The sequence below is a fragment of the Peromyscus californicus genome, unplaced genomic scaffold (assembly GCF_007827085.1).
Source record: "Peromyscus californicus insignis strain IS unplaced genomic scaffold, ASM782708v3 Scaffold_5__1_contigs__length_169319896, whole genome shotgun sequence".
NCBI classification, from domain to species: domain Eukaryota; kingdom Metazoa; phylum Chordata; class Mammalia; order Rodentia; family Cricetidae; genus Peromyscus; species Peromyscus californicus.
In genome coordinates, this window is record NW_026294573.1 from 13423870 (window position 1) to 13451451 (window position 27582).

General features: G+C 52.8%; 1 protein-coding gene across 1 annotated transcript; it reads left to right on the forward strand.

Annotated features, from left to right (window-relative positions):
- The first annotated feature begins 355 nt into the window (after nucleotides 1-355).
- On the forward strand, nucleotides 356-26326 carry Padi4 (peptidyl arginine deiminase 4). The gene is made up of 16 exons (XM_052717257.1): nucleotides 356-471; nucleotides 5458-5638; nucleotides 7322-7388; nucleotides 9344-9411; nucleotides 11051-11168; nucleotides 12779-12904; nucleotides 14213-14391; nucleotides 14481-14584; nucleotides 14751-14862; nucleotides 15820-15927; nucleotides 19761-19915; nucleotides 21322-21466; nucleotides 21599-21701; nucleotides 23405-23472; nucleotides 23698-23838; nucleotides 25871-26326. The coding sequence occupies exons 1-16, from the start codon at nucleotides 380-382 to the stop codon at nucleotides 26102-26104; spliced, it is 2001 nt and encodes a 666-aa protein (XP_052573217.1). The 5' UTR covers nucleotides 356-379; the 3' UTR covers nucleotides 26105-26326.
- Nucleotides 26327-27582: the final 1256 nt, after the last annotated feature.

Here is a 27582-nt window from a genome sequence, read left to right on the forward strand (position 1 = left end):
AGACCCCGGGGAGACTCAGCCACACCTGGCATGACCTCTGCCTTGGCGTCCCCCTGCCTTGCTCACCTGCCTTCCGATGTCTTAAGTGTGCTTTGACAAGACTATCCAGTCCTGGGTCAGGCAAGGGTGGTGAAGAGCACAGGCTGTCCCCTCCCCTCCCAGGTTTCAGGGCGCTTGGCTCTTCTATTGCTGCCAAGCCCATGGTGGACACCCACCTGGGGGTCCTGGATGGCCCAGGGTAGGGGAGGCTCTGCAGCCTACTGAGGCACCTGAATGGAGAGGGGCTGGGCCTCCGGGGCAGGGCAGGTGCTGACTCACGGCCTCGCCTGGCATTATAAAGGAACCAGCCCAGGGGCTTCCTGCTGCCTGCTGACCGAGGATGGCCCAGGGCGCGGTGATCCACGTGGCCCCCGAGCAGCCCACCCATGCTGTGTGTGTGGTGGGCACCCCGACCCCGCTGGATGTCTGTGGGTGAGAGGGGCGGTTCCTGAGCCTGTGGGGGTGGGGCGGGGCGGGCAATGCCAGCAGGGGCTGGGTGCTGCGGGCAAAGCTCAGGCTCTGGGCAAGAGATCTGCTAAGGAGATAAGCTGGGAGCGGTGGGATCCACCACAGCCAGGTCTCTGTGAGGTATAAATACCGCAGCCAGGCCCTGATGCAGGCTGACGGTGGGGGGGGGGGTGGGGGGGAATGGACAGAGCCGCTGAGCTTTCCTACCCGGTGAAATGACTTTGAAGATTAAGAGTGACAATTGCAAACATGTTTGTTAAGTGCTCCATGGTGCTGTTTGTTAGGTACTCCCTGGTGCTGTTTGTTAGGTACTCCACGGTGCGATTTGTTAGGTACTCCACAGTGCTGTTTGTTAGGTACTCCAAAGTGCTGTTTGTTAGATGCTCAGCAGTACTGTTTGTTAGGTACTCCTCAGTGCTGTTTGTTAGGTACTCCACAGTGCTGCTCGTTAGGTACTCTGCACAGTACCAGGCAGATGCCCAACAGTTATTCATTTATCCATTCTTCCACTCCCTTGTTCATTCAACAGATAGAGACTGAGTACCTACTGAGCACAGGTCACACAGGACAGTGGAGGACGCCTCAGGACAGAGTCTGGTGCCACCTGTCATGTGGGAATTGCTGCAGCTTCCCCCACAGAGCTGTGGCCCCAGTGATGTCCACAAAAGTCTCTGGGACGTGCCCACGGTCAGAGGCTGCCTGACCCCAGCAGTAGGAAAACCCTCGGGGTCTGGGGGGGTCCCCATGTCACCAGTGAGAGGCTGGGGACACAGGCAGACGAAAGCCTGGTGTCATCCACGGACGAGCTGCTTGAGGGGTGGGTGCAGAGATGACAGGGGCCAGAGCTAGCTCAGTGTCCTTACCAGGATCCCAGGCTAGCCCTCCCTAGGTCAAGGTCACGGAGCTTCTTTTGTACGCATCTGCGGTGTGTACATGCTTGTAGACTCAGGTGTGTGTGGGAGTGTGTGGAGGCCAGGATCAACTCAGGAGTCATTCCTCAGGCTCTGTGTTCAGAGGTCAGAGGACAACTTGGAGTCAGTTCTCTCCTTTTACCGCGAGAGTTCTGGGAATGCAACCCACCTCATCAGGCTTGGCAGCAAGCGCTTTTACCCGCTGAACCGTCTGGCTAATCCTGATTGTGGTTTTCAAATGGGGAGAATTGACATGTGATCAGACAGGGATGTTGTGTTGATGCCAATGTGGATGTTTGTCTGTCCCCTGGGAAGAACCAATATAGCCAGTGCAAAGGGCCTGAGGCAGGGGCATGCCCAGTCAGCGAAAAGAGGGGCAAGAAGACAAGAATGGGAGGGTGCCCTGGGTAGGAGCAGCAGCCTGTGTAGCTTGGGTGGGGCATTGGACGGACTTCTGCTCTTCTCAAGGCTTGGTCTGCTGTGGACTGCCGTGGAGGTGTGTTGAGCAATGGAATAATTCCATGTGTGGACTTGGTTAAATCCAATCACTGGTTGCTGTGTGAGAACAGACTGCAGGAGACGAGGGAGGAGGCAGGAGATGTCAGGGTCAGGCCATGGGATGGCCATGGAGAGTGAGGTCAGGATTCTGACCATCTTGACAGGCTCTCTCACTACACTGGAGCTCACCAGACAGGCTGGCTGGCCAGTGAGTCCCAGGGATCCACCTCTCTTTGCTTCCCCAGAACAGGGATTGCAAACGTTCACCACTACGCTTAGCTCTTTTCGTTTTGTTTTGTTTTGAGACAGGGTTTCTCTGTGTAGCCCTGGCTGTCCTGGAACTCTCGATGTAGACCAGGCTGGCTTCGGACTTATGGAGATCCCTTTGCCTGCCTCTGCCTCCCAAGTGCTGGGATTAAAGGTGTGCACCACCACGCCCAGCTACCATGCTTAGCTTTTATACATGGGTTCTGGGGATCAATCTCTGGTCCTTGTGCCTTTCACATGGCCATGACCAGGACTCTGATGAAATAATAAATAAATCATTTTAACTGCTCCAGCAGACAGTGCTATCTGAGCGAACCCTTACCCCAGGGCTGCTGGCTAAAACAGACACACTGACCTGTGGCCCAGTGAGTCATGGCACCCAGGCCTAGTGATAGCATTCGGCTCCCTGACCCCACAAGCATGAGAACCAGGTGAGGACACCCTCACTTGTGTTGCGGGGACAAACAGAGCCCCATGTGGTTTGAGATGAGTGGTATTGAATGGTGTCCCTGTTTAGGACACTAGAAGGTGTCCACAATGGGACCACAGGCCTATGCTGGGAGTGATTATGCTATGCTGTGGATTAGAGCATAATTACTCCGTCTGGGTGTGTGTGTGTGTGTGTGTGGTGTGTGTGTGTGGTGTGTGTGGTGTGTGTGTGTGTATGTGTGGAGTGTGTGTGTGTGTGTGTGTGTGTTCAAATGTGTTCTCAGGGAGGGCCAGGCTTCACACATCGTGGTGTTCTGTTCTATTGAGTGAGTAAAAGAAAGTTGAGCACAGGAAGGGGTCTCATTGACACTCAGTCACCTGGGAATCTTTTTGCAGAAGGAGAAGGGGAAAGACAGACAGATGGACAGACAGGCAGACAGAAAAGAAAGGGAGAAAGGGACGGAGAGAGGGAGGGAGGAGGAAGGAAGGGAGGGAGGGAGGGAGGGAGGGAGGGAAGAAAACACACTACAAAAAATAAAACCCTTGGCTGTTCGTTTCCCTCTCACCAGGGCAGACCCCAAGTCTTCCCAGCCTTTTCCCACAATCCTCCAGGAAAGTCTCTCTCTGCCCTCTTAGCTCACACAGCTCTGACCCTGGAGTGTTGTGTGGATTCAAAAGGTGGGGATGAGGAAAAGAGAAAGGATAGAGAATGTTCCAGAAGTCAGGCTCCTCCACACCTGCCCTGTGACCTCCTTCACTGACCTCACTGTGACTGTCTGTCACTCCCTTCCTCCACAACCCACACCGGCTCCCCATTCCCCATGCGCTGTGTCCTGAGTACTGCTGACCCAAGCCGGTAACTGCTCCCTGCCCCCACCACCCAGTTTTATCATCTCAGCTGTCTCTGGAGAAAGAAACCTGGGCATCACTCTTCCCTTGCCCGGCAGGTTCTGTTGACTTTGAAATGAAACAATTGCTTCATAAAATAACAATAATAATATAGTTTAAAAAAAACAGGTTTTCTCAGCCACCAGCTTCATCTGTTCCTTATCGAGCCTGGGTTCTGGGTCCCTCAGCTTCCGCTCCGTTGGGTAACTCAGCAGCTGCCTATCAGTAGCTTCCTGGGTGTGGTTCTTATGCCCGAGGGTGCACAGAGTACCCTGGAGACATGAGGAAGCTCAGACCACTGGGCTCCCCAGTCTGCAGCAGCAGGTGTGAGGATCGAGCCTGGGAACCTGTCTTCCTGATTCCAGGGGAGGTTAGGCAGCAACTCCGGGGCCTAGGATCACACCTTGGATCACACCTTGGCTGAAGGATCTCTGAAGGATGCAGACAGGGAAGGTGTGTCCCTGCAGATAGTCCTACGCTCACCGATGCTTACCTGCGCCCTCGGACCTGGACCGGTAGCCGGGAGTTCTTCAGTGACAGGGTCCCAAGGGAGAGGACAGGGGATGAAAAATGAAGAAGACAGGAAAGTTGAGACCAGATCTCGCCTAAGCTGATGGCTTGCGCCGACCAAGTTTATTAAGAAGTACAGCATCCTCTTTACAGTCAACAGAAAGCTATCATCCCATGGGACAAAGTCAGCAGGAAGCTGGTCAGGAAATGTTGTACGAAGGAAACACTTTGTATCTCAAGTGCACCACAGACCAAGCACACGATAGCCCTGGGATGGATAACTCCCGTCTCTTCAAAGGGCAAAAGTCAGGTGCCCACAAACTGAAACCTTAACTCCTTCAAGGCCCCGGCCCCAGAACTTCTTGCCAAGTCCATCCCTGGGTAAGGACACAGAACTAAAGTTCCCTTTGTCCTTTTATCGGGGCCGCTGAGGAAGCCTTGGGTCAGCCTGGCTCCCATTAACTTTTTTTTTTTTTTTTTTTTTGGTTTTTCGAGACAGGGTTTCTCTGTGTAGCTTTGCGCCTTTCCTGGAACTCGCTTTGGAGACCAGGCTGGCCTCGAACTCACAGAGATCCGCCTGGCTCTGCCTCCCAAGTGCTGGGATTAAAGGCGTGCGCCACCAACGCCCGGCTCCCATTAACTTTTATAATTTTCATTTTGAGAATTTCATATGGGAGTACTGTGCTGACGTCATTCCTCCCCTCCCTCCTCGCCCCGGCCTCCAATGCTACTCCTGTCCCCTGACCTATGCCCTCTCAAATTCATGTTGCCTTTTAAATTGTATCTCACCCCTAATTGAGTTGTTTTGTAAGAGGATGTGTCTCAAGAATGTCTATCTGCTCTGCTTCTGGGCGGTGGTGATGCACATTTTTAATCTCAGCACTCAGGAGGCAGAGGCTAGTGGATCTCTGTGAGTTCGAGGCCAGCCTGGTCTACATGTCAACTTCCATGACAGTCAGGACTGTATAGTGAGACCTTGTCTCATAAAAAGGAAGAAAAAAAAAAAAGATGATTTGTTCTGCCGCAACTCCGGAAATCTCATTTTTGTTTTGTTTTGGTTGTTGTTGTGGGGTTATTGTTTGGGGGGTATTTTGAGCCGTCTCTGCAGCCCCTGTATGTGTGATTCTTTATCTGCACACAGCCCTTGGTATGCCCATTGCTGAAGGTCCGTGTGAACACACTGTTCTGTGGGTGTATAGGAGATGCCTTTGATATACACCATCCTCTGCTGTCTCTGGTTCTGGTGTGAGGCCTCCAATCAGAGAAGCCCCTTTCCGTATTTTCATTCCCTCCTGGCTGCCATACCATATTTACTCTCCGGCCAGAGCAAGCCCAGCGGTGGCCTGTGTTCCTTCCTGCCGGGCAAAGGAGGATTGCTGGGGCCAATATGGTGGTGGGCCAGGCCCTCTCACTGCTGGTGTCTCTGCTGGCCTCTGTCACTCTACAGCTCTGCTCCCAAGGGCTGCACGTCCTTCGGCATCACAGCCTCCCCAGGAGTGGTCGTAGATGTCGCCCACAGTCCTCCTGCCAAGAAGAACACCACTAGTGCCTCCAAATGGCCTCTGGACCCCGAGCTGGAGGTGACCCTGCAGGTGAAGGCAGCCAGCAGCAGCACAGATGACCAAAAGGTGGATGTGATGACCGGGGAGCTGCTGGGTGGGGTGGGGGCTGAGGGTGGGATGGGTGGGGGCTGGTAGGTGGGATGGGTGGGGGCTGAGGCCAGGGTGGGATGGGGGCCTGGTGGGTGGGGTGGGGTGAGGGCCTGATGGGTGGGAGATGTCAGCCCCACAGCTGCTTCCACGCACAGGGCCTACCCTGGGAGAGCCTCCTTCCCCTGGGCAAGTTCACAGTGACTCTCCTCCCTCCACCGTGTCCTCGTAGATGGCACATCCATCCTTGCCATTCTTGTCCTCATCACTGGGATCAAATACCTGATAAAAACCAGCTTAAGGGAGGCAGGGCTGATTTTGGTTCACAGCTTAGGGGCGCAGTCCACCGCGGTCGGAGGGCGCAGGGGCAGGTGCCTGAGTCAGCCGGTCACATGGCATCTGCAGTCAGGAAGCAGAGGGAGATGATGCTGGTGGCCAGCTTTCTCCTCCCGCTCCATTCTGTCTCAGCTCTAGCCCACCACACAGAGCCACCACATCCAGAGTGGGACTTCCTCCTCTGTTAAACCTCACTAGAAACACCCTCACAGGTACACCCAGAGGTGGGTCTCCCAGTTCTAAATGCAGTCAAGTTCACAGTGAAGCTTGCAGGGGCCTATGAAGGATCAAGCTCATCCACTTAGCAGCTGTTTACTAAACACCATCTCATGCAGAAATGAGCCAGACGCTGGGGTGGGAGGCTGCAGTCCTTGGGGGCATTGGATGACATACAGGTAGACAAACATAAGCCGTGGCCGTGAAGTCTCTGAAGGTCACAGGCAGGGAGCCCCCGGAAACACCTTTTGTGCCCCAGTGCTAGTGTCCAGTGGCCGCTACAGTGGGTCACGACGCCTGCTTGCAGATTTAGAAGACAGGTGTGAGCAGGTGTGACCCTCTGTGGCTCCCCTCGAGGGCAGCTCTTGGTCTATCCTAGTTTCTGTTTAGGTGGCAGTCAGCACTCCCTGAGGTGGTCACTCGCTGTGGTCACTGATGCCCTCCCCTTCTGTGTGCTTGCAACCCCCTCCCTTCCCCACCCCCACACCTCCTCTCTCCACCCCATTCCCTCTCCCTCCCCCCACCCACACACAACCCACCTCCACCTCCTCTCTCCACCCCATTCCCTCCCCCCACCTCCACCCATACATGACCCACCCCCTCACCTCCTCCCCCCACCCCCATCCACCCACACTCCCAGCCTCCCTGATTGGATGCTGCACAGAGACTTGATGCTCTCCAGCTGATGCAGAGGCCATGGAGGGATGCTGCTTACTGGCTGCTTACTGGCTTTCTCAGCCTGTTTATAGAACCCACCAGCCCAGGGATGGCCCCACCCACAATGGTCTGGGCCCTCCCCCACCAATCACTAATATAAAAAAATGCCTTGCAGTCAGAATTTATGGAGACTTTTTTTTCAATTGAGGTTCCCTCCTTTCAGATAACTCTATATTGTGCAAGTTGACAGCCAATAAACACCTCCTTGAGACATCTCCCCTCACCCCTTTTCTCAGGCTGAGTGGATTCCTCCATTCTGGACTCCCTTGGGAGCCTTTCTATAGCATTGTTGTTAGCTGAGTTGAGCTGGATTAAACCCACACCCAGCAGGGCTCAGACTGTGTTTGTTGAATGACTAAGAGAAGTCATGAATGGCTTGTTATTGTCTTATAGGTTCGAATTTCATATTATGGACCAAAGACCTCACCGATCCAAGCCCTGCTCTACCTCACTGGGGTGGGTAAGTGATGACCAGGGTCCCAAAGAACTGCCAGTGGTGCACACCTTTAATCCCAGCACTTGGAGGCAGAGGCAGGAAGGTCTCTGTGAGTTCAAGGCCAGCCAGGACTAAATAGTAAGATCCTGTCTCAAAAAGAAAGAAAGGGAGGGAGGGAGGGAGGGAGGGAGGGAGGAACCATAGAGCTGCCTTCTGTCTCCACACAGCACATCCCTACCCAGCTGGGCATCTTTCTAAGACACAACATGATTAGATCTTACTTTAGAGCAAGCGAAGAAAAATGATCACTTCTAGCTGTCCATACATCTGGTGGTTCATAAATGCCCCCTTCCCCAGAGAGTGAACACAAAGAAACACAGATAGGGGACTGGGGATGAGGGTAGAGTGTTTGCCTGGGTAGCATGAAGCCCCAGGTTCGATACCCGGTAGTGCATAAACCAGGTGTGGGGTGCACATCTGTACTCCTGGCTCTTGAGAGGTAGAGGCAGAAGGTCAGAGAGGCTCAAGGTCACCCTCAGCTACGTGCAATTCTGACAATTAGTCAGTTAATGTAAGTGCAGGTGAAGACAAACACCACAGTGAATAACTGACTTCTCGGGCTCGGGAGGAGGTGCCTGGATTCTATGCTCAAGTCTCTCTAACTTTTTAATGCTTTAGAATATATATATATATATATATCAGATAATTCTGTGTTTTCCAAATTCCATTATTATGTTTCATTTTTATCATACTAATAATCCATTTATGCACATGCACTTGTATTTCTTTAATATTCATCTTTAAATAGAACCTATTAGTGTGGCTGGAGAGATGGCTCAGTGGTTAAGAGTGTACTGATCCAGCTGAGGACCCAAGTTTGGTTCCCAGCACCCACATCAGGTAGCTCACAACCACCTGTAACTCCAGCTCCAGAGGATCCAATGTCCTCTCTGGCCTCCAAGGGCAACTACACTCATATATCCCTCATCACATACATACATAATTAAAAATAAAAATAATAAAATATTTTTTAAAGTCCATTGTTAGAATCACAGAGTTCAAGAGCTAGAGGCTAGCCTGGACAACATAGTGAGACCTTGTATCGAAGTTTTTTAAAATTAAATCGATTTTTAAGGAGATCTCAACCTGAACAGCATACTTTTTGTTTAAGTGTGTATTAAATATATTAACAGCACATGAACTCTCCAGTGTCATTTCATTGATGAATTTCATTCATGAGTATACATTTAAATAAAATGGGACTTACTCTAATGCCAGGCCCTGTGCTGAGATGTTGCATTTAATTCTTACAATAAACCAGTGAACTTGACCCCAGGATCCCATTTCACAGATTAGGAAACTGAGGCTCAAGAGGTGAACACAGTTGCTCAAAGAACTACTTACTGAGAGATGGGGAAACCTGGGGCCACTGTGACTGTAATGGGATGTCCCTCTCATGTAGGCCATGGGTCCCCATGCCACACTGTGAGGCACACAGGTCTACATTATGGAAGCAACTGTGGTCACACATTCTGATAAAGGGAAAGGAATTCACACACACACACCTGTCCCTTGCTTAGACATTTGTACAGGGTAGGTTTGGGGACTGTGAGCTTTTTCCCTGACATAGACACACAGGTGTAACAAAGAACAGGCAAAGACAGAGGGTTGGGGCTGGGGGGTGGGGTGAGTTCTAGAGGACTCAAGATGACCTGGCAGGGGTATGGAGGCCTCGCTGGGGTGCCTGGGAATTGCTTTGGCGTCACAGTCATGGCTCCCGAGGAAGGCAGAGTGGTTGGAAGACCTGGCTGTGTTCTCTGAATTGTGGTCTGTTTCTTGGGGACAAAAGGGTGGAATGCCTTCCCCTCTGAATAGGAGGAATAGAGAGGCTCCCATCCTTGGAGTCGACCTGTCCATCAGGGCCAGTTTGAGAGCCTCATGGCTCACACTTACCAACTGTCCTCTCATGCCAATTTCAGAGGTCTCCCTGAGCACAGATGTCACCCGCACTGGCAAAGCGAAGCTGGCCAGGACTAGGAAGGATCAGGTAAGGCTCAAATGTCAGTCAATACAGGCGTTAGAGCCGTGGTGCTCTCCTATCACACCTCCTGGCGGTGACGAGCTGAACAACGGCAGATCGCCAGAGTCTCATTAACTTGTAAGGGGCACTCCTCACCAGGAAATCCCTGGTGACCTTTTGGCTTAGGCATATTCCATCTCTTTACAAGATTATATTTACAACCAATTTCGGGTTCAGAAACGGTGTTAGCCTACAAGCTGGAATCTCTAGTCACCCAGGGTCTCAGCTGTGGCTCAGAAATGCTCCTCGGATGTTAATGACTGATGGATGAGTTCCCCATGGAGCTGCGTACAGGGGTGAGTGGTGGAGAGTGATGGGGAGGGAAAGAGACAGGAGTGGAGGGAGAGAGACATGAGGTATGGCAGGGAGTGTATGCTGTAGAGAGATGGTTGGCCGGGGTAATGAAGGAGACTACTGTTAACCCAGGGTCTGTGGGCGAATTCCAGAGTGCCCTTGGGACTTCAGAACTGCCTGCGTGACTTTGTGTTGGTGGCTAGTATACACTTTGGCAGGCTTCCTATGATGGACTAGTGGGGGCGGGGGAAGAGTGTGGCTTAGAGTGTGCCTAGCATTGCAATTTACCCAATAATCTATCCTATTATATAGATCTCTATAGGCGAGGCCACCTAGGGTTAGTTCATCATTGGGAAGATGGTGCCCAGCACCAAGAGTGGCATTCACATCGGGAAAGACTGGTTTGTGTTGTCATGTGAGAGCAGCTGTGTGGTGGAGAATCTTGGTAATCTTATGTATTTGACTCCATTTGTTAAGCCAACATTGTTTATTTATTTGTTTGTTTGTTTATTTTTACTTTTTCAAGACACAGTTTCTCTGTGTAGCTTTGGCTGTCCTGGAACTCACTCTGTAGACCAGGCTGGCCTCAAACTCACAGAGACCCGCCTGCCTCTGCCTTTTGAGTGCTGGATTAAAGGCGTGTGCCACACCAACATTTTAAAGAGACTTTTAAAGCATATTTTACTATCAGGCTTCTTTTTAAAAAATAGATAAATTGAGGCTGGAGATGTAGCTTAGTTGGTAGAATACTTGCCTAGCATGCACGAAGTCCTGGGTTTGATGCCCAGCACCACGCAGACTGGGTGTGATGGCACAGGCCAGTAATCTCGGCTCTCAGAGGTGAGCACAGGAGGATTAGAAATTGAACCTAGAGTAGATGCTGTCTTTAACAAACAAACACACATACACCGATGAATCACATTTAGATTTGGTTATATTTGGAACCATCAAAAATTTACTCTTGCAGGGCGGTGGTTGCACACACCTTTAATCCCAGCACTCGGGAGGCAGAGGCAGGTGGATCTCTGTGAGTTTGAGGGCAGCCTGGTCTACAGAGTGAGTTCCAGGACAGGCATCAAAACTACACAGAGAAACCCTGTCTCGAAAAACCAAAAAAAAAAAAAAAAACAAAAACAAAACCCTAAAACAAAAACAAACAAACAAACAAAACCCCACTCTTTGGGCCCACAAATTGCTGGATGAGAGAAACAGACAGAGTAGGAGAGAGAAAAAACCAGTCACTCATTTCCCAGGGGCTGACGGGATTTGAGAGCGTTCCTGACCGTGTCTTTTGCCCTCCTGATATTCCCAGAGCACCTGGACCTGGGGCCCGCATGGCCACGGTGCTATCTTGTTGGTAAACTGTGACAAAGAGAACCCCACGTCCTCCAGAATGGACTTCGAGGACGACAAGGTCTTGGATAACAAAGGTAAAGAACAAAGGCTGTGGCCATCTTGGGGACAAAGGTCATGGCCAGGTCCTAGGACAAGGGCTTACTCGTCAACAAGGCTCATTTGCCTGCGTGGTTTTGTAGCCCCTGAATTTGGGTTTAGTGAAAGCATGCTTGTGGTAGCGTGTCCACATTACAGAGGAAGGAATGGAAAAGTGTCCCAAGAGAGTAAGTGAGCCGCTAAAGTTGCACAGCAGTCACAAAAGACCAGCGTGGGCTCCTGATGCCCCAAGAGGCTCCGCTTTCCATGCTTGGCTCCTGTCCAGCCCACACATCTGGGCTTGGCTCAGACATGGGGCTTAAATGAAATAAAAAAGGAATGCTAGTCCCCAGATATTGCACAAGACCCCGGTGCAACCGGGGAAACTGAGGCATAGAGAACTTCAGCACACAGCTTGTCTAAGTCACACAGTTACTCAGTGGCAGTCAGCATTTGAGGCCCAGGCAACCTGAGTCCTTGGCGGGTTTAAGAGGTTCAAGGATAGTGGTGGGCACAGCAGGATCTCAGTGGGTACTCATCCATGACACCGGGGTAGGCCAGGGATGGAGGGGGAGACAAGTCACCTGCCTTCCCTGAGGGGGGTGGGTGCTAAAGGGCTACAGCTGATGGGCCAGGGCTACTGCTTGCCTGGAGGTCATGGGACTGTGTGGGAACAACTGTGTGTCTAAAGTGTGCAGCTGGCCAGGGCTGACACCAGGGATATCCTTGAAGGATGCTCATTAGCCATGACCTTGTGGGCACTCCCAGGGCTCCAGACAACAAAAGCTCTAGATGTACCACCTCATATTCATACTCCCCACCGTTCGGCATTCTCTCTGCCCTTGTTTACTGATAGAGAAACTGAGGCACTAAGAGTGAAGGATTTCCTCAAGCTGACCCAAATCCAGGTTGAGTCCACATCCTGGCCTCCTTCACTGTGGCCCAGCCATCAGCAGTGACCACTTGGCGTTTCTACATCACCCCAGTACACAAATCTGTGCTGCCCACCACCATGTACCACCGTTCGAATTTGAGTGCTGGGGTCACGGCAAGAAACGAAATGGACATAAGGCCCTGTTGCTCTGAGTTTCTATCCTTAGCTCCCTTTTTGGAGACATCCACAGATAAGCATCATATACATGCTGAAGAGAACGGAGCCAGAGGCTGGCAAGATGACTCAGTGGGTAGGGGCGCTTGCTACCAAGTCTGATGACCTGAGTTCCGTACCTGGGTCCAGCGTGGTAGAAGAAAAGAGTTGACCGATACAAGTTGTCCTCTGTCCTCCACACATGTACCACAGCCTGTTCAACCTCTCCCCCGCCCCCCCCCCCCATAATAAATAAGTAAATGTGGGCTGGGACTACAGGGCAGAGTTCTCGCCTTGCATACATAAGACTCCAAGTTCAGTCCACAGTGCTGTGAAACAAAAACAAACATTAAGTATATGTAATAAAAATGAGCAAAAAGAACACTGTTTTAAAAAAAAAAAGAAAAGAAAACCAGATTCCTTTGCGGTAGGGTGTGGGGGAGTGTGGCCTCACAGGAGGCGGCTGGAGGGAGATGGGTCCTGGGGACATAGCAGTCTCGGACCACATGCTTCTTGTTTCAGATCTGCAAGACATGTCCCTAATGACCCTAAGCACGAAGACTCCCAAAGACTTCTTTGCCAGATATCAGCTGGTGCTGCACGTGGCCAAGGCCCAGATGAAGAAAGTGAGGGTGTTCCGGGCCACACGTGAGTCGGCCAGGCCCTTCCCTGGCCATCTCTGATGCTGCGCCCCCATGTTCCGTTCCTGCCCCCCCACCCCGGATGGGGCACCGCCCTCTCCCACTCCCCTTTGGCAAGGAGCTCCCATGCAGCTATGGTGTGCTTGGTTCTGAGCGCCAGGCACAGGCCTCTGTCCTCTGCCTCCAGATGAGGTGACTTGAGGGAAGGTCAATAGATGCCGCGTCCCAGCTGAGAACAAGGACTTCCTCCAGTGAGCATCCACCTCTCTCTCTTCTCCTTTCTCTCCCTCTCTTCTCTTCCTTTTTTCCTTCCCCCTTCTCCACTCTCTTATTTCTTTTTCTCTTCTGCTCTTTCCTAGCTCCTCTCTCTTCTCCCCTCCCCCTTCCTCTCCCTCCCCTCCCCCACCGTATGCCATGAAGCCCCTTGCGCTCAGGTATCAGTAGCTTTGCGGTCTCACGCGCCTGCTAACCAGGCAGCGGCAGCCTCAGTCCTGAGCGCTGGGCTCACAACCATGAACATGACCGAGTCTTTGCCCCATGCCACTTTCATCCTAGTGGGTGACAGGTGAGATATTTAGGAACAGCGTGTGGAGAGTGGAGCTGGGGGCAGAGAGAGAGAGGGGACAGTCAGAGGAGAGACTTCAGGTGCCCTCAGGAAGGGCGTCCCAGACGGAAGGACAGCAGGCCCCGAGGTGGAATGCTCCTGTGCATTTGAGAAATGCAGGGGAGCCAGAGCGGCCATTGTGGGGTGTGCAGGGTTAAAAATGGTGAGTGGAGGCCCAAGGGGAGGGGCATGCACTGATGGCTCTGCTCTCCCAGGGATAGTGAACTGTAGAGGGCTTTCCAAGGCTGGACATGCTCCCAGTCCCTTCCATCCTAGACGAGCTCACTAACCAAGCTGATGGAGTGATGGCTAACTTTGTGCCTCCATCTAGGCACCGTCACCCACAGGAAGCCCCCCCCCCCACTTTCCTCTACCGTTAGGGTCTGTTATATGTAATGGTCCTTTGGTCCTCCATAGTCGCCCAGCAGACAGCGCAGTGTGCTTGGGGATAAAAGAACGTATGAGTAAATGACTGAGTGAATGAATGGTGAGTTAGGATGGCGTTGGTGCCGGTCATGCCCGTCCTGGACCCCCTCTAGTCAGGGAAACAAGGTTCCCAACTGGAGCTTTGATATTGCCCCCCTAAACACCTCCAGGAGCCCTTGGGTCACAGTGACACACAGGGACCCTGGGCATCAGCACCGAGGAGAGGAAATCAGCGCCGCCGCCGCAGAGGCATACTAGGGCTAAGCGTCCTTTGCCTCTGTCTAGGAGGCAAACTGCCGTCCAGGTACAAGATGGTCCTGGGACCAGAGCACTTCTCACACCGCCTGGAGCTGCCAGGCGGCCAGCACAGCACGGACTTCTACGTGGAGGGTCTCGCTTTCCCTGACGCCGACTTCCAGGGGCTCGTTCCCCTCACCGTTTCCCTGCTGGACAAATCTAACCCAGTAGGCCTCAGCCTAAGGGGGTGGGGGTGGGGGTGGGGGAGCATGTGGACCCTGCTTGACACGACATCCTTCTCATCTCTCCCCTGCAGGATCTCCCAGAGACCCTGGTGTTCCAAGACAGTGTGACGTTTCGTGTGGCCCCCTGGATCATGACCCCCAACACTCAGCCCCCCCAGGAGGTATACGTGTGCAGGTGAAGCTCTAGAGGGGTGGGGTCTGGGTGCTACGTTTGCTGGGAATGGAAAATCAAGCTCCCTGCCCTCAGACGTTGGAAGACACAATTTGCTCAGGACCCTGGAGAGAGGGACGTATTGTTATTATAGCCACTCCTCTGTGGTCATGAGGGCTGATGTTCGTAGATTTTCTGAAAACGAAGACTTCCTAAAGTCATTGACTGCTCTGACCAAGAAAGCCAAGTGCAAACTGACTGTGTGCCCCCAGGAGGAGAATTTGGATGACCAGTGGATGCAGGTACGTGACCTTGTCCACCTGAGGCCAAGGGACAGCCTAGAGATTGGGGGCCATCCTTCCTGGATGGACTGGGAGGAAGGAGCCTCAGAAGGTCCTCACACCAGGGGGCTCAAGCTGAGAGTTCATCTGACATAGACTGTGAGCCACTGTGCCCCCACACCTCATCTCCATGCCCATCCCCTGACTCTCACCTGGTGCCTTTGCCCATCTCTCCTCAGACGACGTTTCCCTTCTCCTCACCCATATCCCAGTCATGCTCATCCAAGGCCAGCAGGAAGGCTGTCCCTCTGTGTATGCCGTCCCTCCAGTGGGACTATGTCCCTCTCCCTGTCTGATAAGTCCCGCCCTTGTCATCCCACCTCTGTGACGTAGGCTGACCCCTCTGGAAGCTGCAGACAGGTCCCCATCTTTCACCCGAAGGAAAGGAAATAGCCAAGGTTTCCATCCTGGAACTTGTCGTAGTGACTGTCCCCCACACCTTGCACAGCTGGAGAGACAAGGTCCTCACCAGATTCATCTCTGAAAACTTGGACACCCACCTACAGTGCCGGCTGGGCCTCCTGCCTGCTCCTGTGAGGTCCAGAAGGCTGCTCTCCCCTGGGCTCAGTCAACAGCCTTCCTACTGAAGCCTCTACCCAGCCCAGCCATACTGGGAGCCCTCTGGGTCCCCCAGCATTCCCTCAGCACCCCTAGTCATCCCAACACTGGGTGTTCATTGTCCTCAAGGACAAGGCTTAATCACCCATCTCCCAGCCATAGCCCAGGGTCCCCCACGGAGTCAGGGCCTCTGTCCTATTCATCTTCCCAGCAGGCTGTGCAGGACACAGGTCTGCATCCTCAGAGACATTCTTGGGACTCAAGTATCCCACAGAGTTTGTTCTTGATGATAATGGTTAGCAGGTGGGCTGAGTCTCCACCACATCTGGCACATACAGCGGCCTCTCTGCACCCCTCCAGGATGAAATGGAGATTGGCTACATCCAGGCTCCCCACAAGACGCTGCCTGTGGTCTTTGACTCCCCGAGGGACAGAGGCCTGAAGGATTTCCCCATCAAAAGAGTCATGGTAGGAACCCTGTAGGCCTGGTCAAGACCTAGCCACACAGTGCCCCTGGCCTTGAGGCCCCTCCCTCCTCAACCAGGCCACCCCTTGCCCCTGAGCAGCCTGGTCCCCAAAGCTGAATTCCTGCTCCAGCAAGAATCAATGGGTGGTGCTGGCTCTTTCAGCTATTACCCTGATAAGATCTGGTTTCTCAGCGCCTCATCATGCATGAGCTCAGCTGATCCTTGGAATAACCCTGTGAGGGGCATCCTGGGCTACCTAAGAGTGCTCTTGCCACAAGGCAGGAGTTCCATCTCCTGGGTGTGGTTTGTCCTTAGGGGGCTCAACTGGGGCTGTGTTGGGGCTTCAGGATCAGCCAGGCTTTATCGGCCACACGCAACACATTTTGGGAAAGGGAAGTGACATGTTGGTGAGTCACACTGGCCTGGCCTGGCAGATGCATGCCAGCTCAGCACAGGTCATCACTATCATAAATAAAAATAACAGTGTGTTTACTGAGCCCGCGTGCTTCCGGCCACGGTGCCGAGCTCTCCACGGGCACTGACTCATTTCATGTGACAACCCACGATAGAGATGCTGGGCCCATTCCACAGAGGTAGAAAGGCTCTGTGTGAAGACATCAGGCCTCCCATGCTGCCTCTCTGCTCTCCCAGGAAGACCCTAGCCTTCACTGGGGCCTAGAACCCTCAGACAAAGGAGCGACAAGGTTTGCAGCCAGGAGTCATTTTGCACTCCGGGGAGAGAGGCAGTAGCCCGCCCCGTGCCGGAGGCATGGAAGGAAGGAAATGTCCATCTCATCAACAGTTTCTTTTGCTCCTGCCTGGCACACCCTATGCCTGAGGCCGAGCTGTAGCTGGGCTCTCTGTGTGGGCTGATGATGGAGGCAAGTTCATCCCCTTTGGAGGTGGGAGCACCAGCCTACTGTGGCCAGGACTTTGTCCGCCCCCCAATCGCCCCCCCCCCCCACTCTGGTTCCTATCCTGCCTGCAGTGGCTATATCCTACCACTTCGATAACCCAAAGACCAGCCTCCTGGGTACAAGCCAGACCTCCAGCATCTGGCGATACAGACAGATGCTGAGCATGGGAATGTCCCCTCTGCCTCATCGAGGCTTGTGTGAAAGGAAGCTGCAGCAGGCCCTTGGCTGGGTACATGCACAACACCCTCACCTGACTCTTCTGTGTGAAAAGGGAAATGTCAGGGAAACTGTCGCCAGGTTCCCCACGAGTGTCATTGTGGACCAGTCTCCCTGTCCCTTCCCTGCCTCCAGCCTGCCAGGTTCATCCAGGACCTTGGCACATGCCATATGCCATTCCCTTTGCCATGAATGCACCTCCCTATTCTGCCGCTAAGTGACCCTCGGCCTTCAGGTCTCAGCATCAGTGTCCTACCCAGGAGGGCCTCTCCTGACACTATCAAGGCCACCCCATTGTCACAGATTGCTTCTGCTACTGTGATAAAAAAAACCTTCTGACCAAAAGCAACTTGGAGAGGAAAGAGTTTATTTGGTTTACAATGATATAGAGGTCATGGAGAAGTGCTGCTTAGTGGCTTGCTCCTCATGGCTTGCCCAGCCTACCTTCTAATAGCACCCAGGACCACCAGCCCAGGGGTGGTATTGCCTACAGTGGGCTGGGCCCTTCCATAGCAATCATTAATCAAGAAAATGCCCCACAGACCTGCCCACAGGCCAATCTGATGGAGACATCTCAACTGAGGTTCCTACTCTCCAGACGATCTTGCATCAAGTTGAAAAAAAAAAACTAACCAGCTCTTTGTGCTAGACACCCCCTCTCCCCCCAGCTCATTCCTCCCGCCCCATGGTATTTTGCTGCATTTTATCTCCACCACGTTCGTTTCGTTCTCACGCGCCTGGCCAGGGTGTGGGGCCGCTCTGCTACTGCTGTGCGTGGACAGTGATGTGTGCCCCGCTACCGCTGCAGGGGGGCAGCTGGCATGTAACCTGCATGGTGCTGGTCTTTCTCTAAGATGTCAGGAAATTTCACATCGCCAGGCGTGGTGCGTCCACACGCTCAGTGCTAGGGAGGCAGAATTTAAGGTTATTCTGGGCTACACAGAAAGACCTTGTCATATATATATATATATATATATATATATATATAAAATGATATAAATATATATATATATAATGAGTAAAAAGGGAAACAGAGGACTGAGAAAACAGCTCTCCCTATTGCTTCTCTTGTTGTTTTTTGTTTTTTTTGTTGTTGTTGTTGTTTTGCTTTTAGATGGTATCTTGCTATGTAGACCAGGCTGGCCTGGAACTCAGAGATCCGCCTGCCTCTGCCTCCCAAGTGCTGGGATAAAAGGCATGCGCCACCACACTGGGGCTCTTTCCATCTTAAGAGAGCATTTGCTGCTCTTGTAGGGGACCCAGGTGCGGTTCTCAGCACCCACATAACGACGCACAACCCCCTGTAATTCCAGTTCTAGGAGATCTGACGCCCTCTGCTCGCCCCGTGGGCTCCAGCACACACGTGGCGCATATAAACTCATGCACACACATAAAAACACACATAAAAATAATGGATACACAAAGAAGTAAATTTAAAAAAAAAGAAATGAAATGTAAACAAAACACTGCTGTTAAAGCTAGGTCAGTGCTGTGGACAGCAAAATCACTGATCTGCTTGCCTCTGTGGCGCCGTCAGTTTAGAACCTGAGAAATGGGGGACCTGTGTACATTTTAAGTCAGGGAGGGTGTGTCCTGCTTTACGTTATAAAGAGATTAGACTCAGGGCCAGGGCAGAGTGGGAAAGGACCAGGATTGATGAGGGGCAGTGACTGCCCTGTAGGAAGTGGTCACACTCCGAGTAACCCTACAAGACCAGGCAGGCCAGCAAGATTTTCTGGCCGTCAGGAGAGAGACAGGGCAAAGGTGGCCTCCAGGCTGTCCCCTGGGAAGAGAGGCCCGTGGGAAGGTGACAGGTTGCTGAGATGAGGACTCCCGGCTCTCCTGGCGGGACAAGTGGGAAGCCAGGCAGGTGCCGACATCTATCTGACCTGTGGTGTCCCGTGTCCGGGGGAGCAGAGGTGACTGGAGGTGTGATGTGGGTGGTGGGTTCAGCTCACAGATGGGATTCCATGGGACGGCAAAGCCACCTGGCCAGCTGCTGGCACCAGGAAATGAAGGAGGCACAGCTGGGCCTGCCCTTCCCCCACAGGGAGACAGAGAAGGGCCACCATGGAGAGACAGCACAAGGCCACTACAGGCGGTGGCATCCAGCACAAGACGTTTTCTCTTTAGGCTCTTCCCTGGGGCCTCCGTGATGGAGGTGAGGTCACACTTTGACCCCATCCTGTGGCAAGTGACTTGAGGCCTTTAGAACTGTGGGAGGATAAACCAGGGTTATATTAAAGCCACATTCCTGGTGGTAATTTGCCACAGCACCCACAGAGCTCACACATGGGGGTAACAGGTGTGACCTCTGGTGAAGACTCACCTGGGGATGTCACAGACGCTCTGTAAAGCCCATTCCAGGCCAGGGTCAGGATGGGGACATCATACTGTGGACCGAGTGCTGGCTGCAGGGGTGGCTGGATTCCTGGCCCTCAAACTGTTCGCAGCCTGTGAAGAGAGAGCCGAAAGAACGCGTTGAGATTCTGTTCTGCGCATGCGCTGCAGACCCAACAAGCGCTGTCTCTTTCAAGGGTCACTGACTCGATCCAGCATCCCTTCCACACGGCACAGTCATGAGCTTCCTCTCTGGCAGCCACAGAATTCCTCCCTGTGACCGAATCAGCCCTAAACCTGCAGCCACCATTTCCCCCCGGGGACAGTTGCCTCTGAATCTCATTGTATCCTTCCATCTCAGGGTCCAAATTTTGGCTATGTGACCCGAGGGCCCTATACAGCAGAGGTCACAGGGCTGGATGCCTTTGGGAACCTGGAGGTGAGTCCCCCAGTCACCGTCAGGGGGAAGGAATACCCACTGGGCAGGATTCTCATCGGGAACAGTGGTTACTCCAGGTAAGGAGTGGGAGGGGGTGGCCAGGTCCCAGGTGCTGGGGTAGGGGACAGTGACAAAAGCCACAGTGGAGCCTCCCTCACTTCCCCAAGCCTAGGAGGTCAGCAGACATTGAGAGGAATTCACACGTAGGGTGAGGAACCTCCAGAGCCTGCCTCTACCCACTTACATGCCTTCAGTCAATGACTGTTTACTGAGCATCTACTATGTGCCAGGACTGGGGGTAGGACAATAAGTGTGACAGACAAGTCACAAGGATCAGGTAAGAGAGAGCACAGAAGAGGTGTCCTGGCATAGGAAGGAGCACGTACAAAGGTCCTGAGGCAGGAATGAAGGCTGGGGGGCTAGAACAAATTGAAAAAGGAAAAAGAAAAAGAAAAGGCTGACTCACGTAAGAAGGCCTCACAGAGGAGATTGGTCTCGGGGAAGGGAAGGGATGTTCCTGAGTCCACACAGCAGACAAGGGATCGGCCACGTGATCTGACCGACTCCAAAGCCCATGCTTCTCCATCACAAGGGCACTAGACTGAGTCAGCGGGCAATGTTTTCTGTGGTTTGACACTGATCCTATGTACCTCAGTGGCTGTGCCTCAGTTTCCCCCCAAGGAAGTTGCAGTAACAAAGCCTAAATTGTTCAGATGTCAGCACCACAATAGCAGCAGCTCAGGCTCCGTGGTCCCTTCCGTAGGTGGGAGGAGCCTTGAGTCCTCTGCCAGTCCATGGACCCTGGGCATCTCCCATGGCCACACCCATTGCGTGAATTTTTCCAGGCAGGGTCCCAACAACTGACCAAAGTAATGGCTTTTCTAAGACCTGACTTGGAGGTGGACTGGGCTTACACTGAGCATGCGAGGGGTTACTCACAGGTGCGTGGGTGACCATGAAGCATCAGTGGAGTCTCACCCCAGCATGCATGACTCCCCCACCACTGCATCCATGGACCTCCTCCCCCGTTTCAGTCAACCTTCCTCCCACACTGTGGCTCTCCACCTTCCTAATGCTGGGCCCCTTTAATACAGTTCCTCGTGTTGTGGTGACCCCCCAACCATAAAATCACTTCTATTGCAACTTGATAACTGTAATTTTGCTGTTGTGATGAATCGTAAACATCTGTGTTTTCTGAAGGTCTTAGGCGACCCTGTGAGGGGGTCGCAGCCCACATGTTGAGAACTACTGCTCTAGTACCTCTTGAGAGCACATGACACTATATCATTAGGGCAGAATCACATACAGCTGGAAGGGGTGTAGGCAGGCACTGGAGTCTCACAGGAGGGTCCAGTGACCGTCCCCACTCCCTCCTTCTCTGAGGGAAGGTCAGCAGACCGGATCTCAGGGCCGCTTGTGGGTAGTCACTGTGTCCTTTGATGATGTTGGTGGCTGTCCTAACTTCTTATCCCTGTGAGGACAGCAGCGAGAGCCGGGACATGCACCAGGCCCTGCAGGACTTCCTGGGCGCCCAGCAGGTGCAGGCCCCTGTGAGCCTCTTTTCTGACTGGCTCTTCGTGGGTCACATCGATGAGTTCTTGAGTTTCGTCCCAGCACCGGACAGGCAGGTGCGCAGCCCTTCTGCATGTAGCCAGCCCTCCCTCTCTGGGACAGAAAGGTGACAGAGGGTGCCACACCCCCTCCTGGGAACCCCAGGTCGGGAGGCAAAGCCGCCCTCTGACCCCAGTGTTTCCCAGCAGGGTTTTCGGCTGCTGATGTCCAGCCCGAGAGCCTGCTACCAGCTGTTCCAGGAGCAGCAGAGTCAGGGCCATGGCGAGGCACCACTGTTCGAAGGGATCAAGAGTAAGTTGACCATGGTTGTCTATAGTCTTCACTGCTCCACGAGATCCTAAGGGTTAACAGAGATCTGTGTACCTACTGGGGGGGGGGGCACTATGCTCAGCGCTGCCCCCAAGTTCCCAGTGAGCTACTAAGACAACACAAGGTATTTTGGGGATGCCTGAGTCTGTCCGGCTCAGGGAAGGCTTCCTGGAGGTGGCAGGGCATGAGCAGGGGTTAGTGGGATGGAAGGGGCCGTGAGGTGACCGAAAGGAAAATTTGCAGACAGGGAACTGAGAAGGCTCAGGGGCAGCAGAGAGAGAGAGCTGAGTGAAGTCTGTGAGATGGAATGTTTTCAGTAAACTCAACAGGCAGGGTCAGAGGCTAAGGATCCTCTGGGGCTCGAGAGTTTTCTCTAAGCACGTTTAAGTGTGTTAGACAGAGCCGAGCAAACCAGCCCCACCCCCTTTTCTTGCTTGGTTTCCTTTCCTTGCCTCTCTGTGTGTCTGGGAATGAAGTTCAGGGTCTCATGCATGCCAGGGAAGTGCTCTGTCACTGAGCCCACCCACCCCAATCTCCTCCCTTCCTAAGAGCCTCTGGATCTGGGGTTGGGGATGTAGCTGGGAGGATAGAACACTTGCCAAGCATCAGCCCCATTCTGTCCTCAACACCCATAAACCAGATATGGGGGTGCACACCTATAATCCCAGCACTCGGGAAGCTGAGGACCAGGGTCATCCTTGGCTACACAGCAAATTTGAGGCTAGCCTGGGCTACATGACAGGCTGTCTCAAAAGCGAATATAGGGACTGGAGAGATGGCTCCGCAGTTAAGAGCACTTGTTATTCTTGCAGAGGACCTGAGTTTGATTCCCAGTTCTCACATGATGGCTCCCAACTACCTGTAACTCCAATTCCAAGGGATCTGTCACCCTCTTCTGGCTTGCCTGGGCATCAGACACTTGTGGTGCACAAATATATATTCATTACAAATTTTACAAAATAATGAATATCAATAGGCTCTGAGACCAAGGGTTAAAGCTTCAGAATTGGAAAAGTGCAGACCACCAGGACCTCACTCGTTTCTCCAATTCTGACCCACCCCTGAGTCAGGGGTCCAATCACACAGTGTCGCTCCCAAGTGGACCTGAGGCCCCTGCAAACAGCCTTCCTCAAGCAGCTCCCCTTTCCAGGTGGCCAGTGTCACCTCCCAGGGACATTGACACAGCAGCCTCATTTACTGGTGCCGGGGCCACCGCAGTTGGCGCTGCTGGATCGGAGGCTGGCGCTGGAGTGGAGTTCATTGGCTTGATTGGTTGACTCTGCCAGGTTGGCTCCTGTCTCTCAAGCAGCAGCTTGTCTTCTGGGCCACTTTGGGCTTTGCCCAGTCTGAGGTTGTGGGCTCTTCTGCTCGATGGCCGCCTTCCTCACCCTCTGTGTCATACGAGGTGCCATGGGGTCACCCGGCTGTCCTTGCTCCTTTGGCTCTGTGCCAATCCTGGTGCCTGAGTATGCTAAGTTTTACCATTAAAGACATTTCTGGGACCCCTCCTCCAAAACAAACTGGATCCCCTTGGAGATGGATGCGCTGTGGGGAGCAAGTGCATCTTGAATCAGAACATCCCCACTAAAGAGATGGGGACACTGGGTGCAGCTCTGCCCCTCACTGGAGGGTAGCCTGCCTCCGAAGTTAGGTTCATCTTTTTTCTCTCTCTTCCTCCATGACAGGAAAAAAACAGACAATCAATGACATTTTGTCCAACAAGAAATTGAGAGACCAGAATGCCTATGTGGAGGTATTCAGCCCAGCTGTCCTGGAGACACTGCATGGGGTGGGGTGGGGTGGGGTGGAGGCCTCTCAGGGCTGCTCACTACACATTGGCTTGACTACTGGCCCAGGGTCTGAGAGGAGGAGGGGGAGCGTGTGAGGTTCCTGGGAGGCAGCACCCTGGATCTTACCCGTCCCTGCCCTTGTTCCATACTTCCTCCTCCCCAATGCACCCCCTTGGCCTCCCCACCAGAGCTGTATTGACTGGAACCGGATGGTACTGAAGCGGGAGCTGGGCCTCGTGGAGGGCGACATCATTGATATCCCGCAGCTCTTCAGGCTCGTGGGGAACTCTGGAGGGAACCCAAAGGCCGAAGCCTTCTTCCCAAACATGGTAAGGAGGTGACAGCCACCACCCAACTTCACCTCACTTAAACGGCTTAAACCTCGATGTGCAACCAGGAGAGGCCTAAAGTGGGCCGAAGGCGGGGGCAGACGGTTCTTCCTTCACCCTTTGAGGCTCCCGTGGCCCTCATGGCACCCAGAGCCTCTTCTGAGCCTTGTAACAATGTCAGGAGTGGGTCCTCTCATTGCTTTGCTTTACAGAGGCAGTTCAGAGAGGTTAGGTCTCTAGTGCAAAAACACACAGCAGGTAAGGGATGGCAGAGGCCGGGTCTGCCTTCAAAACCAGCTCCACCCTGCTGCCTCCAGGCTTCCATACAGGGGTCAGGGACTGGCAGACATGGGCCATAGACAAAATGTTCAGGGGCAGCATTCATTGACAGGAAGGAAGCTCATGGGGAACGGGGCACCAGAGGAAGTGGTGGCAGCCCCTCCCTTAGGGTGGGGCCAGATTTGACATTTCAGAGCATGGACACATTTGTTACTTAACTGTGACCCCACGTGCATCTTCCCACCTTCCACGGAGTTTTTACCAGCCTTCTCCAAAGAAAGCCCACAGGCCGGGTGGAGACTTACCTAGCTGTAGGGCTGGGGGCTACAGTTCAGGAAGGAGTCAGCGATGTTTATCAGCGCAGTCATTTTCTAACAGGGCTCCCCAGGGCTCCCCAGGGCTCCGGGGTTCCAAGGCAGTGGCTCAAATCTGGCCATTGAGGTGTCTCCTCCACATGTTGAGCAACTGCAGAAGACTGTTTAGGAGGTGAATCTGTACCCCTCTCTCCCTGAGGCCCATGCATCATAGTTCACTGTGGTCCAGCTTCTCAGTGAGCTTAAACAGCATGAGACATTTTTACCAATAGAAGGCTTATTCCAAGAAAATGGGGGTGGGGGGCGCGCTGGAGAGCAGGCTCAGAGCCGGCTGCTTTTCCAGAGGTCCTGCGTTCAATTCCCAGCAACCACATGGCGCCCTCTTCTGGTATGCAGGAATACATACACAGAACACTGTATACACAATAAATAAATCTGAAAAAAAAAATCAAGAAGAAAACATAGTGTTAAAGTGTGCTCAGCACATGAGAGGTGGTGGGAGGCAGGAGAGTCAGAAGTTCAGACTCAGCCTCAGCAACATAGTATATATGGGCTACATGAGACCCTGTCTCCAAGAAGAGATGTGTGGGCTGGGAGTCAGGAGCAGTTGCTATTCTTCTAGAGGACTCAGGTTCGATTCCTAGCACTCATGTGGGGTGGCCCTTCAACTGCCCGTAACTCCAGCTCTAGAGGATCTGAAGTTGTCTTCTGGATTCCTTTGGGCACCTGGGCACACTCGGCAGACACAGACAACATGAGGAAACATAAACTTAGGGGGGCAGAGGATGGACAGATGGCTTAGTGGCCAAGGACATTCATGTGCAGTCATGAGAACCAAAACTCAGACCCCAGATGACAAGCTGGCTGTCATCCACATGCCTGTAATTCCCAGCTCTGGGGGAGGTAGAGACAGAAAAGTATCTGGGGCTTGTTGGCTTCCAGCCTAGCTGGGAAAACAGGATCTCCAAGTTCAGGGAGAGACCTTGCCTCAAAGGAATGCAGGGGAGAGGGACAGAGGAGGACACAAGAAGCCCTCCTTGGCCTTCTATGTGCACTGCCACACCCAAACACACACACACACACACACACACACACACACACAGATAGACACACACACACAGATACACACAAGTAAATGAAAGGGGTATAAGAAAGCACAGGCCTTGGGCTGGAAAGATGACTCAGTGGTTAAGAGCACTGGCTGCTCTTCCAGAGGACCTGGGTTCGATTCCAAGCACCCACGTGGCAGCTCACAACTGCCTATAACTCCAGTTCCAACGGATCCAACACCCTCACACAGATACATGTAGGCAAAACATTAATGCTTGTAAAAAATAAATTTAAAAAAACTTTTTTAAAAGCACAGGCCTAGTTCACTAGGCCTGTGGGTCCCACACTAGCCGCTGTCTCCTCTGATCTGGGTCCCCACTTTCTCACAGGTGAACATGCTGGTGCTGGGCAAGCACCTGGGCATCCCCAAGCCCTTCGGGCCCCTCATCAATGGCCTCTGCTGCCTGGAGGAGAAGGTGCGCTCCCTGCTGGAGCCGCTGGGTCTGCACTGTACCTTCATCGATGACTTCTATGCCTACCACATGTACCATGGAGAGGTTCACTGCGGCACCAACGTCCGCAGGAAGCCCTTCGCCTTCAAGTGGTGGCACATGGTGCCCTGAGCCCCTGCCTCTGGCAGCCTCCTTCGAAGACTGTCCTGGCTGGAGGTTGCTGCCCCCCCCCCCCCACCGCCCCGCAGTGAAGTGCAGCAGGAGATCTGGGACGTTCGGGATCCCCCGGGGTGGGTGGCCATCCCTTCCTGCCGTGGTTTGCTTGCTTCACCCATATCTGGCTCTTCTTCCATCTTCTGCATGTCCTAAAATGGTCCTTGCATAGCAAACTCAGTTCTTCGCAGAGACGCTGCAATAAAGGTGTGGTTTTGTGTCTTAGCCTTACCACTGAGTTTCACCCCCAGCCCCATCCTCTGTAAAGCACATTGAAATCTATTTCAAGGCACCCATGAGGTGAATAGCTTCAACTGTGGCTGGGAGCTCTTTTGACTTATTTATGTGTTTCTCCTTTTCTTTTCTTTTTTTTAAGCAGTGATGGAGATGGAACCCGGGGCCTCATGGGTGCTGGGCAAGTGCTCTACCAATCAGTTACACCCTCAGCCCTTAAAAATACATGCCTTGGAGCCCAGGGTGGTGATTTACACCTTTAATCCCAGCACTTGAGAGGCAGAAGCAGGCAACCTGTGAATTCAAGACCAGCCTGGTCTGTATATTGAGTTCCAGGCTAGCAGGGGCAACATAGTGAGACCTAGACTCAATTATTTAACTAATTAATTAATTAAAAATAAGTAGAAACACATTCCTCAGGTCAGTAATGGCTCCGTGGGTAAAGGCACTTGAGTGCAAGCCTGATGACCCAAGTTCGGTACCTAGAACCCATGTAAAGACAGAGAACACTGACTCCACAAAGTTGTCCTGTGACTGCCACACGCATGCAATGGGTGGCACTGGTGTGTCAGTACTCACAGCCTATGTACTAATGAGAACACGCATTCCTCCAGAAGCTGGGAGATGGTACTGTGTGATAAAGCATGCACAGGTGTGAGGGCTTGAGTTCAGCTCCCCAGCACCCATGGTAATTTGAAATAATAATGCCTGTAATCCCAGCTGGTCGGAGTAAATAGAGATAAATCAACCCGGGGGCTCCCTGGCCAGCCAGTCAATACACAAACAGTGGGCTCTAAGTTCAATGAGCTACCTTACCTCCAACATAAGACATGGTTTGTTGGTGTGCCAGACTGCCTGGAACAGGGCCTGGAACACCTTAGGAATGATGGAGTTTTGTGGAATAAAGTATAGAATGAGTGCTGGTACAATGCTCGAAAGACTCGTGTTCAGGACCAGCAAGTAGATTCGATGAGTACTACCTGACGACCTGATGGGAGAACCATGGGGATAGGAGACGACACATGATAGGAGAACCAACTGCCATGCATTGTCCTCTGACAGTCACACGCATGATGTATCATGCATTCACTCACACACACACACACACACACACACACACCTTTTTAAAAACCTCAGATTCAGACAGGCATGGAGATGAACACTTAAAATCCCAGCACTCAGGAGGCTGAGGCAGGAGGAAT

Excerpts from the sequence above, each read along its gene's own strand:
- Padi4 (XM_052717257.1), top strand. The coding sequence starts at position 380 with ATGGCCCAGGGCGCGGTGATCCACGTGGCCCCCGAGCAGCCCACCCAT. Across the intron at positions 15,928-19,760 it reads TCCCCATCAAAAGAGTCATG|GGTCCAAATTTTGGCTATGT; the intron begins GTAGGAACCCTG and ends CTTCCATCTCAG. Across the intron at positions 21,702-23,404 it reads ACTGTTCGAAGGGATCAAGA|GAAAAAAACAGACAATCAAT; the intron begins GTAAGTTGACCA and ends CCTCCATGACAG.